Genomic DNA, 16,077 nt, shown 5'->3' on the forward strand with positions numbered 1-16,077 from the left:
GCAGGTCTCCTCTTGTAAGCTGAGGCCTCCCAAGTCAAAATAATGGTAGGCTCACCTTTCAGAGTTTCTGTAGTAGGAGATGCCAGCAGGATTACTTCAGTAACTTGTCAATAGTAAACTTGCAAAAGGGTTTTTAAAAAAAAAACTTGCCTTTCTTTAAGCATCTTCTTTGACCACTGGATGCTTTACTGCGAGTGAAGTACTTTTGAAGTGTAGTTATTGTAATGCAAGAAACGTGGCAGCCAATTTGTGAACTCCCACAAACAGCCATGTGACAGTGACCAGATAATGGGATAAATATTGGCCAGGACTCTAGAGATAACTGCCCTGCTCATCAAAATAGTGTTGTGGAATCTTTTACATCCCTCTGAAAAGGCAGACGGAGCCTTAGTTTAACGTCTCATCCCAAAAGCAGCACCTCTGATGGTGTAGCACGCCCTCCGTGTGCACTGAAGTGTCAGCTTAAGATTTTTTGCTCAAGACCTGGAGTGGGATTTGAACCCGCAACCTTCTGACTCTGAGATGACCGCTACCAACTGAGCCACAATGTCCGAGAAGTTACTGCTAGAGAAGCAGATTATTGAGCTTCTATGCAAAATTTTGATTTTTCAGGGGAATTTAAAATTTTCATTTTGGGTAGGGGAGGGTTAAACTAACCGACCCAATTGATGGTCAGTGCTGATGTGTAAGAGGTTGACATGAACATAATTCTACAGGACAGTATTAATGAACACTATCATCTTGAAAATGGTGATGTTGCAGGTACTACATCCTCTAATTTAAATTGCCAAAGGTTTGCATAGGTAAAAATTACAGCTATTACCAAACCCAAAAAAAGCTACTCTGATTTATGTGACTTTCTTTTTGTCTGCTTTTCTAGCAGACGGGTTAACCTAATTAAATATCCTGGATAATACCCAGGATAAAAATGAGCATATTGAAGGTTCATCCAGTAATATTGATAACATTTGGCCCATCATGCTTGTGCTGGCTCTTTGAAAGAGCTATCCAGTATCCCACTCCCTCTGCTTTTTCCACATAGCCCTGTAATTTTTTTTTTGTGTTCATCCAATTTTCTTTAGAAAGTGATCAATGAATCTGCTTCCACTGCCCTTTTCAAGCAGTGCATTTCAAATCATTGTAACTAGCTGCATTTAAAAAAAAAAAAAATTCATTTCTCCTGATGCTTTTGCCAATGATAAATCAGTGTCCTCTGCATTATCCTTATTCACGCTTAACAAAGCTTTCCTTAACCTTCTGTGCACTAAGGAGCCTAATCCCAGCTTCTCATCTATGCACAAGGATTTTCTTTTAAAGATAATCTAATGATGCCTTTTTGATTTAAAAAAAACCTTGGGTTACAGTTGTAACAGTAACTGTAATATGTGCCCTTCTGATAGCGAAAGGACATTCAGTATTGAAAGATTAAAACGAGCAGAGTGTACTGTACTCTGGACAGCTAGTGCTGTTTGAGTCAGGGCAAAAATAGAAGTATAATCCCTGTATTAATAGGGTAAGTTAACACTAAAACATTCTGGCTTTCAGTGGTTGTTTTGAATCATGCAGAATATCTTTAGTTTAATATTTTTGCAACTTGTTTTTTGTCCACCGCCCCCACTTCTATTACAAGCTCTGTATGTGTGTCTTAAATGCCAAACCTCATCTCTGAGCCAGCAGGCAGAATTCCTCTTCAAGTACATGAGCAATACATATCGACCTCAATTGCGTAGGTTATAGCCTGATATGCGAACTGTGCTGGGACCCTTGAGGCCATAATGAGACGATATGTATTGCTCAGTTGAGCAATTTTTAATTGTCATTCCATAGTCCATTTCGTCTTCCCTGTTGGAGAGGGGTGGGTGTACTTTATTTATGACAGTTAACCTCTTGTTCAAGTATCCTATGTGTCTACAATTGTTACTTTGCACTTCAATGTGATATTAATTGTTTTTTTAAATACAGTCCATGTGGTGATTGCAACACCTGGAAGAATCCTGGATTTGATTAAGAAAGGCTTGGCTAAAGTGGACAACATACAGATGATTGTATTAGATGAGGTAATGTAACATTTAAATAGTGCAGCCATTAAAATGCAGCAATAGCTTTTTTATGTGTACCATCGTAAATTCCTTTTAGTTTTCCCTTTTTGTATTGACTTGAGTTTAGGGGTCCATTTGCACTTGCGACTAAAGTGAGCATGCAATTTATTTGTTTTATGGTAGTTTTATTCACCTGGAAGCCCCTATGCACTCTGAAAAGAGGAAACCTCTGAATAAAGGCCTAGAGTGCCAGACAATGGGAGATGTTCCACTCGTGTTTTACTGAAGGCATCTGGAAACTACCTCCAAATATACCAGTCGAAGTGACAACTACCCTGTGGATAATGTTTTGAGGATAAGATTTCCTTTGGTTTCCCTGTAGCACACATTACCCACAACCGAGAGGTTGGGAGACCTACTGTAAGGTGTCTGTCAATACCATTTTAAAATGACCAGAATAAACTGTGCAGCTGGTCAAATGTTAAGTAACTTATATCTCCTTTTGGGAAGTGCTTTATTCAGAGGTAGGTAATTTAGTGCAGAGTTATGGATCCAAACCTTTTTCCTCCATAGCTGTGTCATTGTGTTACGTACAGCAACTGTTATTGAAGAAGGAGGCTACTTAAACCATTTAGAAATGCTTTATTAATGCATAGGAATTGCTAGGTGGTCTGTGTAGTTTGCTGTCTACTATCAACAAAGAACAGTACAGCACAGGAACAGGCCATTCGGCCCTCCAAGCCTGCGCCGATCTTGATGCCTGCCTAAACTAACACCACCTGCACTTCCGGGGCCCATATCTCTCTATTCCCTTCCTATTCATATATTTGTCAAGACGTGGCGCAGTGGTTAGCACCGCAGCCTCACAGCTCCAGCGATCCAGGTTCAATTCTGGGTACTGCCTGTGTGGAGTTTGCAAGTTCTCCCTGTGTCTGTGTGGGTTTTCTCCGGGTGCTCCGGTTTCCTCCCACAGCCAAAAGACTTGCAGGTTGGTAGGTAAATTGGCCATTATAAATTGTCCCTAGTATAGGTAGATGGTAGGGAAATATAGGGACAGGTGGGGATGTGGTAGGAATATGGGATTAGTGTAGGATTAGTATAAATGGGTGGTTGATGGTCGGCACAGACTCGGTGGGCTGAAGGGCCTTTTTCAGTGCTGTATCTCTTTTATAAAAAAAAATGTCTCTCAAACGTCGCTATTGTATCTGCTTCCACCACCTCCCCTGGCAGCAAGTTCCAGGCACTCACCACCCTCTGTGTCCTGTAAACTTTGCCCCTCGCACCTTAAACCTATGTCCCCTAGTAACTGACTCTTCAACCCTGGGAAAAAGCTTCTGACTATCCACTCTGTCCATGCCGCTCATAACTTTGTAAACCTCTATCATGTCGCCCCTCCACCTCCGTCGTTCCTGTGTAAACAATCCGAGTTTTTCCAACCTCTCCTCATAGCTAATGCCCTCCAGACCAGGCAACATTCTGGTAAACCTCCTCTGTACCCTCTCCAAAGCCTCCACGTCCTTCTGGTAGTGTGGCGACCAGAATTGCACGCAATATTCTAAGTGTGGCCTAACTAAAGTTCTGTACAGCTGCAACATGACTTGCCAATTTTTATACTCTATGCCCCGACCGATGAAGGCAAGCATGCCATATGCCTTCTTGACTACCTTATCCACCTGCGTTGCCACTTTCAGTGACCTGTGGACCTGTACGCCCAGATCTCTCTGCCTGTCAATACTCCTAAGGGTTCAGAGTAATGATTGAATGATGTGACAATAATCATGAGGTGAGGATAACCCCGGTGGTAGAGTTTTGGGAACCAAAGTCGTCCTTTTCCTCCCAAGCATACTACATTTACTGTATGTCATATCTCAAATTACTTGTACTATATCCCAAATTATTTTCTGAGAACTCTGTCTATTTTGGAATAAAATAAATTGATATGAACTGCTTCCACTGTCTCCCTAGTGAGCCTGTTTTGTAGATTGACCACTCACTCACTGAACTGTTCGTAATTGTGGGTAGTTTTTTTTATATAAATATTTTGTACCAGTGACAGCTGTTCATTTTCTGACCTCGGTACCCTTTGTCCATTTATCTAAAGGTCTAGCTGAGCAAATCTGTTTTGTAATGCTGACTGTTTAACAGAGTGCTTTTTTTTCCTGACTGTTCCTATAGGCAGACAAACTGCTGTCACAGGACTTTGTGCAGATGATGGAGGACATAATCTCTACATTACCAAGAACTAGACAGATCTTGCTTTACTCTGCCACGTTCCCACTCAGTGTACAGAAATTTATGGTAAGAACTTGAAACAAGCTATCTAACAAAATGTGTCTCTGCACTGTATATAACTTTTTCATTTTGGCGCCTCCCCACTGACGAGTGGGTCTCTGGTTCAGTTGCTAAGAATTGTACTTGAATGATTTAGGAAGAGGGACCAGAGCCACCCCTCTCCCCTTCAGATAATCAGGCTGGCAAGCATGATTATACAATCTGGCTTTTTGCCATCTGCCCCCGCTCCCTCAATACAGTAAGTACAATTCGCATTGAAATTAGGCACTGATTAGTCTAGTGCCATAGTATTGAAGGAAGATTTGTCCAGAAATAATTAATTATTGCCTGTGGTCCAGTATACTTTGCCTACTTTTTCTCATCAGGACCATGTACATTTTTTTTTTTGGGGAAGTTTGATGTGCAAAAGCGATTATTTCACTGATATGTGATATAATTTCTCAGACTTCCCTTTTTTGAAATTGTGTATTACTTTAAAACTGGTTACAGGTATTTTGTGTGGAACTTTCCCTTATTGTGCAGTGCGCTCCACGGTTTCTAGGACAAATTACACATATTTGGTACTGTTTGTGACGTGTCAAGGCACTTCATGAATGAGAAGATGACAATGATTCTTTGTAGTATGGCTGTATAGCCTAATTCTAATGGGGAACTTCTAACATAAAATATCTACACTACTATAACAATTTTTAAAGTAAAATTGAACTTGGTATGATGTACTCCCTTTAACTGATTTGTGTTTTAAGGTGAGAAGATATCTTTCGGGTAATTATCTCACTTGGTGTGACATGCAACTAATTGAGAAGTGTTGTTGTTCTGTGAGACCATGTAAAATCTGTTACAAACAGCTGACCGTGCCCAGCAGTGATCAGTCAAGTCTCTTGATGTTTTGAGTTGAAATTGCGCTGAAACTAATGTATTGAAGATCTGGATTCAAGCTGCATGATTACAGCATGCATGAGACAAACTATTTTTGAGTCGTTTAAACTTTCGAGTAATGATGCACTAACTTGTCCTCTTGGCAGAATTCACATTTGCAGAAACCGTATGAAATTAACCTGATGGAAGAGCTGACACTGAAAGGAGTAACCCAGTACTATGCCTATGTTACAGAACGGCAGAAAGTGCACTGTCTCAACACTCTTTTCTCCAGGGTAAGAACTGCATGAATGCTGAAAACCCCACAAGTCAGACATTGTGTAGTAAGAGATTAACCTGATCTTCTGCCATTTTAATGGCTGAAATGAAGCTATTCCTCTAGGCTTGAGTGCATGATGCAACCTGACATTCCAGTGCAATATAGCGAGACTGCACCATTGTCAGAGCCATTATCGTTTGATGACATGTTGGATCCTCCATGTCCCTGGCTCAATTTGAAGAGGAGCAATGAGTTCTCCTGATATTCTGATCAATGAACATCTGGTTGCTGCCTCTGAGACATTATCAATTAGTTTTAAGGGAGAATTACTTCTGACTGAAAATTCTTGGCAGTTGCAGGGGACCCAGTAAATCTGTAAATTGCTGTAACAATGTCCTGCACCATGTAGTTGCACGATGCCACTCACTTTGAAGTCCTGTTGTGACATGAGGGAGATGCTGTACAAGATGCATTTCTGTACACAAAGGCTATGTTGCCATTCTTCACTCGTTTGTCCACCAGCCACTGCAATAAAGAGCAGCATTGGAAAAGCTCCAAATTGGGCTGTCTGCATACCAACTCAGAATATTAAGTACAGAGGGGCTGGCTGGGTAGAGGTGAAAAGCCTGGCATGCATAAATAGGTTTTGTATTTGCAAAATTTTCTTGAAAATGAGTTGTAACGGGCTTTTTTTTTTTTGTTAGCTTCAGATTAACCAATCAATTATATTCTGCAACTCCTCCCAGCGTGTGGAGCTGCTGGCCAAGAAAATCTCCCAGCTGGGTTACTCCTGTTTCTACATTCATGCTAAAATGAGGCAGGTGAGTATAAAAGGAACTTGAAGACTGAAGGAGCTCTCTCCTTTGAGTTGATGCAAAATGTTTGAATATAACAGTACTTAATTTTTTTTAATAAATCTTGGTAAGACTAATTGTCTATTCCATCTCCCACTGTGGTCATACAGATGTCACTAGCTACAGTCTCCACTAATTTGTATTTTTGAGGGAAGGACTGGAGGTTTGTTCCTCATTACTTTTTATTTTTCTTCTCACTATTCACTAAATACTTTTTTTTGGGTCAGTCTAGAACTGGACTGAAACCAAACTAGTTAAATGTGAAATTATACACTCAAGTAACTTAATTTGCTGTTTCTCCGTGCTTCTGTACAGTGTTGACTTTTTTTATTGAGATATTGTTCTACAGGCACCTGACATCCTCAAGTACTTACCCCAGTGACCTTTCTTAAGTTTGTAGACTTTGAGTGTTGCAAGGCTATTTGGCCATAGGATTTTTAAAGTGGAGTCTCTTCCTGCCCTTGCTGTTTAACCATACTTGCAGCAGATGTTGCTGAATAGTGATTGGGAGTGAGTTGTTTTCTTTGTGGGGGGTGGTGTGGGAGAGGGGAGAAAGCAGTTAAATACTTGCCTCATACCCCTTTTGGGACTTCAGTTACCCAAATATCAATTTTAGAGTAAAGGGAAAAGAGGGCGAGGAGTTTCTGGATTGTGTTCAGGAGAACTTCCTTGATGAGTATATTCTCAGCCCAACTAGAAAAAAGGCAATTGCTGGACCTGGGCTAGGAAATGAGGTGGACCAAGTGTCAGGTGGGGGAGTACTTGAGCAAGAGTGATCGTTTGTATCATAAGGTTTAGACTCATGATGCAGGAAGGCAAAGAACAATTTTTAAGGTAGAACAGCTAGATTGGAAGAGGGCTTGGATTGTGAGGGAGATGGAGATTGTGGTGAATTGGGGAAGAGAGTGTATGATGCATGTCAGGTGAATTCTTCAAGTGAGAACCAGACCAAATACAGTAAGTTGAAAGGAGAGGTGAAGCGGAAAATAAGACAAACAGAATTTGAGAATAGAATGACAGTCAACATCAAAGGAACTCAAAAATCATCTGGCATGTAAATAGTAAGCAGGTAGTAAGAAGTGGAGTTTTTATTCATTCAGGGGATGTGGGCTTCACTGGCTATGCCAGCATTTATTGCCCATCCCTAATTGTCCTTGAGAAGGTGGTGGTGAACTGCCTACTTGAACCGCTGCAGTCCATGGTGTACCTAAACCTCAACAGTGCTGTCAGGAAGGGAGTTCCAGAATTTTGACCCAGTGACAGCGAAGGAATGGAGATACAGTTCCAGGTCAGGATGCTGTGTGGCTTGGAGGGGAACTTGCAGGTGGTGGTGTTGCCATGCATCTACTATCCTTTGTCCTTCTAGGTGGTAGGAGGTGCAGATTTGGAAGGTGCTGTCGAAGGAGCCTTGGTGAGTTGTTGCAGTGCATCTTTTAAATGGTACACACTGCTGCCACTGTGTGTCCGTGGTGAAGGGAGTGAATGTTGAAGGTGGTGGATGGAGTGCCAATTAAGCGGGCTACTTTTGTCCTGGATGATTTCGGGCTTCTTGAGTGTTGGAGCCGCACTCATCCAGGCAAGTGGAGAGTATTCCATCACGCTTCTGACTTGTCCCTTGTAGATGGTGGACAGGCTTTAGGGAGTCAGGAGGTGAGTTACACGCCTCTGACCTGCTCTTGTAGCCGCAGCATACTGGCTGATACAGTACAGTTGCTGGTCAATGGTGGGGAATTCAGCGATGGTAATGCCATTGAATGTCAAGGGTTAGATTCTCTTATTTGAGATGGTCATTGCTGGCATTTGTGTGGTGCGAATGTTACTTGCTACTTATGCAGCAAGAGCTGGACAACATCCAGGCTTGGGCTGATATGGACACTGGCTGCTTCAGTATCTGAGGAGTCACGAATGGTGTTGAACATTGTGCAATCATCAGCGAACGTCCCCACTTCCGTCCTTATGATGGAGGGAAGATCATTGATGAAACAGCTGAAGATGGTTGGGCCTAGGACATTACCCTGAGGAACTCCTGCAATAATGTCCTGGGACTGAGATGATTTACCTCCAACAACCACAACCATCTTCCTTTTGTGCTAGGTATGGCTCCAACCAGTGGAGAGTTTTCCCCCTGATTCCCATTGACTCCAGTTTTGCTAGGGCTGCTTGATGCCATACTCGGTCAAATGCTGCCTTCGATGTCAAGGGCAGTTACACTCACCTCACCCCTGAAGTTCAGCTCTTTTGTCTGTGTTTGAACCAAGCTGTAATGAGGCCAGGAGCTGAGTGGCCCTGGCGGAACCAAAACTGAGTGTCTGTGAGCAGGTTATTGCTGAGCAAGTGTGGCTTGATGGCACTATCGTCGACCTCTTTTCTCACTCTGCTGATCGAAACTAGACTGTTGGGGTGGTAATTGGCCTGGTTGAATTTGTTGTGCTTTTTGTGTACAGGACATATCTGAGCAATTTTTCACATTGCTGGGTAGATGCCAGTCTTTTTATACTGGAACAGCTTGGCTAGGGGTGCGGCTAGTTCTGGAGCGCAAGTCTTCGTACTATTGCCGAAATGTTGTCAGGGCCCAAAGCCTTTGTAGTATCCATTGCCTTCAGCTGTTCCTTGATATCACGTGGAGTGAATCGGATTGGCTGAAGACTGGCATGTATGATGCTGGGAACCTCAGGAGGAGGCCAAGATGGATCATCCACTCGGCACTTCTGGCTGAATAAGGATGCAAATGCTTCAGCCTTTTGCACTGATGTGCTGGGCTCCCCCATCATTGTGGATGGGGATATTTGTGGAGCCTCTTATTCTGATTAGTTGTTTAATTGTCCACAACCATTCACGACTGAATGTGGCAGGACTGCAGAGCTTAGATCCGTTGGGCTGTGGAATCGCTTAGTCCTGCCTTTTGCATGCTGCTTCCATGTTTGGTATGCGAGTAGTCCTGTGTTGTAGTTTCACCAGGCTGACACCTCATTTTAGGTATGCCTGATGCTGCTCCTGGCATGCCCTCCTGCAGCCTTCATTGAACCAGGGGTGGTCCCCTGGCATGATGGTAATGGTAGAGTGGGGGATATGCTGGGTCATGAGGTTGCAGATTGTGGTTGAATACAATTCTGCTGCTGATGGCCCAATTTTGGAGTAAGTTGTGGATGCCCAATTTTGAGTTGCTAGATCTATTCAAAATCTATCCCATTTAGCATGGTGATAGTGTCAGACAACACTATGGTGGGTACCCTCAGTGTGAAGACAGGGCCTCGTCTCCACAAGGACTGCAGTGGTCACTCCTCCTAATACTGTCATCAGCAACTGCATCTGTGACAAGTAGATTGTTGAGGACGAGGTCAAGTAGGGGCCTATTAGGGACAAAGAGGGTGATGTGCTGAGTGGCACAGGGCAAGGCTAGAATAATTGAGTACTTTGTACTTTATTAAAGAGGAATCTGACAGAAAGTCGGTAGAAGCAGAGAGAGTAGTGGTGTTGGATAGGGTAAAAATTGAGTGAGATGTACTGGAAAAACTGACTGAGCTTAAGGTAGATAGGTCCAGATAGCTTGCATCCCATGTTGCTAAAGGAAATTGGCGTGGAGATAGCGGAAGGGCTTGCCATAATCTTCAGTCTTCCCTGGATACGGGGGAGGTGCGAGAGGACTGGAGAATGGCAAATGTGACACCCCAAGAAAGGGTGTACAGACAGTCCTAGCAACTACAGGACAGTTAATTTAACATGAGTGGTGGGTAAGGTTTTAAAAACAACTGAGGGAAGAAAAATCAATAGGCATTTGGGAGAGGTTTGACTTGGTTAAGGATAGCCAGCACAGATTTGTAAAAGGCAGATTGTGTTTGCCTAATTGAATTTTTTGATGAAGTAACAGAGGAGGTGTGTGGCTGTTGTCTATATGGATTTTAAGAAAGTGTCTGAAGTATGACCTAAAAGGCTGGTTGATAAAATTGAGGGTCAGTGCCTAATTGGATGAAAAATTGGCTTAAGGACAGAAAATAGCAAGTCATGGTAAATAAAAGCAAAATACTGCAGATGCTGGAAATCTGAAATAAAAACAGTGCTGGAAGTGTGTGCGTAATGCAGAGTAGAATGTCACAATTTCCTGATACCACATTTGGAGCGGCAAACAGTGAAGATGATACGAACTGCATGAGACAGGACATAGGCTAGCAGAATGGGCGGACAAGTGGCAAATGGAATTTAATACTGGCAAGTGGGAGATGATGCATTTTGACATCATACACTTAATGGCACAGTTCTAAAGAGTGTGCAGGGATACATAGATCTTTGAAGGTGGCAGGACATAATTGAGTGAGTAGATAGCAAAGCATATGGGCTTCATAAGTAGAAGCATAGAGTACAAAAGCAGGGAAGTTATGCTGAAAGCTCTGGTTAGGCCCCAGTTAGAGTATTAACTTCCAGTTCCGGTCATCACACTTTAGGAAAGATGTGAAGGTCCTTGAGAAGGTGCAGAGGAGTTTTACCAGAATGGTTTCAGGGATGGGGGCGTTTTAGTTACAAGGTTAGGTTGGAAAAGCTGGGTTCTTCCTGGAACTGAGATTTGATAGAGGTGTACAAGATTATGACTGGCTTTGATAAGTTGGACAAGGAAAAACTGGTCTTTGTACCAGTAGTTAGAGGGAAAAGGTGACACAAATTGAAGGTTTTGGGCAAGGGATGCAGGGGGGGGATGTGAGGAAGAACTTTTTTTTAAACAGTGAATAGTCATGACCCGGAACTTAACTGCCCGCTGGAAGCAGAGACTGTTAGTGATTTCAAAGGGAAATTGGATGGGCACTTAAAGGAAATAAACTTGGAGGGCTACAGGGATAGAGCGAGGGCCTAGGACTGACTGGATTGCTGCGCGGAGAGCTGGCATGGACACATTAGGCCGAATGGCTGCTTCCTGTGCCGTAGATGAGATGACGCTGTGGAGTTGACGTAATAGTGTGGTTGTTGCATTCAATTAGATCCTCTGTACTGGCAATAATTTCACAAAAATTATTAGTTTTGTATTTAAAATAGTATGGTTCATTTTGCACATGACACTGATTATTGTAAAGAATGAACAGTCCTTTTGGTTAGATGAGTTGTCAATTTTTGTTTTGACAGGAACATCGTAACCGTGTGTTCCATGATTTTAGAAATGGAATGTGTCGCAATTTGGTTTGCACTGGTAGGTACTAAATTTTATGAAATTGTTTGCTTTCACTTTGCAAGGCCAAACATTTGTTTAGGTGTTCTTGGGTTATATAAGTCTGCATGCTGTGTTATATCATCCCACGCATACTATTGGATTGGTCTTCAGAGGAAGGAAAACCTTTGGGAAGTGATAATTCTGCAGTCACATCTGAGTAAGAAATAGTATTGGTGCTTAAAGTACACTACTTTTGAGAATTATGTGGATATAGGCCCTACTGGTTTGTAGTTTAGCTGTTGGTTCTGTTACCAGGTGAAGGAGGAGTCTCCGTCTTCCCTTTTGCCCCTTCTCTGGTTGGACCGCAACAGGGTTTATCTTTTAAACAGTGATTTAACTTCCTTTTAACACCTCAGTGAGCATTTGCTCCTGTTACTCTAATATAATGTCAAATTAACCAATCAGACAGGTTTTCTTGAGTTTAAACAAAGATGTAAGTTTATTAATCTTATCACTCTAAGCAGGTTAAAATTACTAAAATACACAATGCATCCACGCTCACATTCACACAAGAGACATACACACATATACAAATAGATTACAGAGGGAAAATAGAGTTGGGATGTTGAAGTAAATTCCATAATAAATGGAATTCAAATACTGAGGCTCAGTGTCTTTAGTTGAAATTAAAGTCTTGAAGGCCTTGCTGGGCCACGTGCATAATTCTGGCTTGCTTCTCTGGTTCCGGAAGGCTTTTGAGGATCAACATTGACAAAACCATTCTAGGTAGTTTAATCAAAGAATCCAATTTTCTGGCTAGACTTGGTAATCACCTCTGGTTCCAGTCAGCCGTTGGCTTTTCATGTGCAAATTTGTGCGTGGCCATCTTTAGCTGCTCTGTTCTGCTTTTTAAGAGTTATTTGGAATAATGCCAGTAAAAGTCTCAGGCAAAGTTAATTTTGTCATATGGAATATTTCCACGTGGCATGTGGGGTTTCTGTTACACCTCTGTACCATGCCAAATGAAATGTGATAATGGGGAGCATTTCATTCTAAGTTTTAAAAAGAGAAAACGCGTGCGTTTTTCATTCACTCTCATCCACTCGAATCTTAATTGTTGCAGCTTGTCTTTTTCTCTCTGCAGCACTGCTGATTTAAACTGCCCTTTTCCCTTGAGGTTGCTCTGAGATGGTTAGGTTTTGTCTAGTGGGTTTAAAGTTTCTTTAGTATCAGTTTGTAATAAGCTAGTGATGGGCATCTCCATAAACATGTGGTTGTTGGGGGAACTTGGTGTCTGTAAATCTCTGTAATTGTTTGGGGTAAGTTCTTCTTTGTGCATGACCTTTAACCCCTTTAGCTGCTGTTTCTGCAACATGTTCTAACCCTTCAGGTTCCAGTACCTTGCTAATTTCTCTCCTTGGGGTAGTACTGGGTGATTTGGTTTTAAGCCCCTGTGAGGTTCCTGAGGTTTCCTCTGGGCCTTTTGTTCTGGTTGCAGTCTGAAGTTGGATTTAATTAGCTCTGGGCTTGAGCTCTGATCATGGGAGACTGCAATAGGTGGATCCACTCTGACCTCATTTTCAGTGCTCTGGTGAGTCATACAAGTGCTGCTCACTTCAGGACATTTTTGTTTCCCTTTCTCTTGAGAGGAGATTAGCAAAGGGCCCTCCTCAATGTCCTCTCGGACATCCCTGCTCACAGGTATTTGTCCAGATTCCACTGCACTTCCCTGTGGCACTTGACTAGGTGAGGCATCGCCCTCACTGTTTCTCTACCCTTTTGGGAACTTTGCTTGTCCCTGCACGTTTCTGTAAATGCTGTCAGCAGCCCTGGAAGGGTGCTTCTTTTGCCTGCATTTTTGTAGGAGGGCGTGGGTTCTAATTTTTCCAACATTTCAGGGTTGGCTGACAGGACAGCAGGGTGTTTCAGTTGGGAATCCTTTTTTTTAAACCTGTTCTCCCTGTCCTTTTCGTCCTTCCTTTCTAACTCTCTGCCAGACCTGTGCTTGTTTGTCCCCTTTTGTTCTCAGCAGGGGTCCCTCACAAGTCACCAGCCCTCTGCTGGAGGGTTGTCCAAAAGCTGGTGCAGATTTCACTGCAGGTTGGGGCTTCCTCACAACCTGGCACATGTGGCAACTCCTACAGAACTCCACTACTTTGTTGTCCTGAGGTCTGTGAGGAGAGTTCCAGTTCTTTATCACTTTATTCTTTACATAGTAGCAATCCGAGACTCCCTCTGCTTCAATTTCAGTTTGGGCAGCCTGTGCTAACTTTCTTAATACTGGGTTGGCTTGCTGAGCCTCAATTAGGGAAGATTCGTTTAACCTATTCTTTGGGTCCTCTAACTCCCTAAAGAAAGTTTCAGACCGCATAGTCATCTGTCTGCAGTGCCAATTCAGTCTCCTCCTGAAGGAGCTGATTTGGCCATGGCTCGAGTCACTACACAATCAGGGGACGTGCAGTGGACGTTCTCCTGCCACTGCCCTGTCTGTTTGACCACCTTCGGTCTCGCGACTGAGGAGGCTACTGCCTTCACCCTCAGCAGATCATTACCTAGGAGCAGGTCAATCACGTCCACGGGAAAACTCTGGATGATCCCTACTATCACCGGTCCCGAAACTAGGTCGCAGTCCACATGTACCCAATGTAAAGGTACGGCTGTACGTTGTCTTCTGATAGCATTCGCTATCATCCTTAAAGTCACTGCACTCTCTGGGGGGGGGGGGGGGGGGCAGGGAGGTCATGCCTTTCCCCAGCAAAAGGGATCTGGTGGCCCTGAGTATGACAATGGGCTTGCTTGCCCCACTCGAAGGGTATGGGGTTACTCTCCCTTTGGACGCAAAGTCCTGATAAACTTTCAGGGATCTTGTTAAATTTTCCTGCACCCACAGCAGTATTATTCTTGGGTCTTACTGCTGTTGCAGTTAAAGCCATAGCCTGCTCTGCTGTGCTTTCCATCAGGGTCCCTTCTCCTGCACTGGTCGGGTGTGCCATGATTAACCCGATAGGCTTCCCCCGTAGTTTCCAGAAGTCAGCTTTGAAGTGACCTGCCTTATTACAGTGGAAGCACACAGGTCTCCAGGTCTAACTCCTGCTTTCAGCACCATCTTTTTTGGCTTGAGAAGGGCCCCCTGTGTTTCCGGCTTTTCTTTCTCTCCCAGGACTGTTTGGGCTCTTGTCACCTCATCCTTTTCAGTTTAGTTTAGAGATACAGCACTGAAACAGGCCCTTCGGCCCACCGAGTCTGTGCCAACCATCAACCACCCACTTACACTAACCCTACACCAATTTCATATTCCTACCACATCCCCACCTGTCCCTGTATTTCCCTACCACCTAGCTATACTAGGGGCAATTTATAATGGCCAATTAACCGATCAACCTGCAAGTCTTTGGCATGTGGGAGGAAACCGGAGCACCCGGAGGAAACCCACGCAGACACAGGGGGAACTTGCAAACTCCACACAGGCAGTACCCAGAATTGAACCCGGGTCCCTGGATCTGTGAGGCTGCGGTGCTGACCACTGCGCCACTGTGGGTGACTAGGAAAGGTTTTTCACTGGGGAACCGACTTGTATAGGAGAGCGAACTCGTCAGCCAGAACTGCGGCTTATCTCGCTCAGTGCACTTTTTGTTCCACCACCTGGGGGTTTATAGAGGGGAGAGTTTTTAAATTCTTCGAGTAGGATCACTTCTCTGAGGTTTTCATACATGGGCTGTACTTTAAGGGCCCTTAACCACTCTTCAAAAGCCAGCTTACTTCGCTCAAACTCCAGGTCAGTTTGATCAGTTTGTTTCTGGAGGGTCAGGAATTTCTGGCAGTAGGCTTCTGGTACTAGCTCATGTGCCCCGAGGATAGCATTTTTACTCAATTCATAATTTGGTGAACATTCATCTGGCAACAGGGAATAAACCTTATGGGCTTTTCCTGTTAGCTTGCTTTGAAGCAGTAGTGTCCAGCTCTCGGCTGGCCATTTTAACTGTCTAGCAAGCTTTTCTGAAGTTACAAAAAATGCATCCACGTCTCCCTCATTGAACTTTGGGATCAATTGGGAGAATTATAAGAGCTCAGTGGTCGGAGCTGAGTTAAGTGTAGCCTCCATATTGGCCATGCTTTCACTGGGGTTACTCTTGTCACCCCCCAGCTAATTCAAGCTGCCGTAACTCCCTTTCCTCTTGCTCCTTCTGAAAAATGCTCTTTTTCCTGTATTTCTTTCTCTTTCTCTTTTTTTCCCTATCTTCCAATTCAAGTCTCTTCTGTTCCAATTGTATCTGTTACCCTGTCTGAATCTGATTCCAATCCTGCCTCTGACACTTCAGGTTCAAGGGAAAATGGTTGGCCACGAGTCTTAGGCGTTCGGATTTCTTGGCTTTGGCACAGAATGTGATCCCACGCTGCCCAGCCATTTTTCTCAACTCTTCCATAGATAGTGCCATTAACTTATCCCAAGTTACTTCACCCTGGCTTGGGAAGGTACTGCCTTCGGATGCAGACATGTTAGTATTCTAGCATCACAAACCACAAGGAAACCTGTATTGAAATCTTTTTTTGATTGGGATCAATTTAGTTTCCCACTTCCAATTTCTCATTTGTGGGTATAAAAGAACAAAGAACAGTACA

The 16,077-nt window shown here is 43.4% G+C and overlaps 1 protein-coding gene across 4 annotated transcripts in view; it reads left to right on the forward strand.

Moving 5' to 3' along the window:
* The window catches only part of ddx6 (DEAD (Asp-Glu-Ala-Asp) box helicase 6), a 49,284-nt gene that overhangs the window by 21,408 nt on the left and 11,799 nt on the right, over window positions 1–16,077 (forward strand). For all 4 annotated transcript variants that reach the window (XM_068054156.1, XM_068054154.1, XM_068054155.1 and 1 more), the window contains 5 exons: window positions 1,963–2,057; window positions 4,215–4,337; window positions 5,357–5,485; window positions 6,174–6,290; window positions 11,433–11,496. In XM_068054156.1, the coding sequence (XP_067910257.1) occupies window positions 1,963–2,057; window positions 4,215–4,337; window positions 5,357–5,485; window positions 6,174–6,290; window positions 11,433–11,496 (528 nt within the window). The remainder of the gene's footprint in view (window positions 1–1,962; window positions 2,058–4,214; window positions 4,338–5,356; window positions 5,486–6,173; window positions 6,291–11,432; window positions 11,497–16,077) is intronic.

Source organism: Heterodontus francisci, chromosome 22 (genome assembly GCF_036365525.1).
Source record: "Heterodontus francisci isolate sHetFra1 chromosome 22, sHetFra1.hap1, whole genome shotgun sequence".
Lineage (NCBI taxonomy): Eukaryota > Metazoa > Chordata > Chondrichthyes > Heterodontiformes > Heterodontidae > Heterodontus > Heterodontus francisci.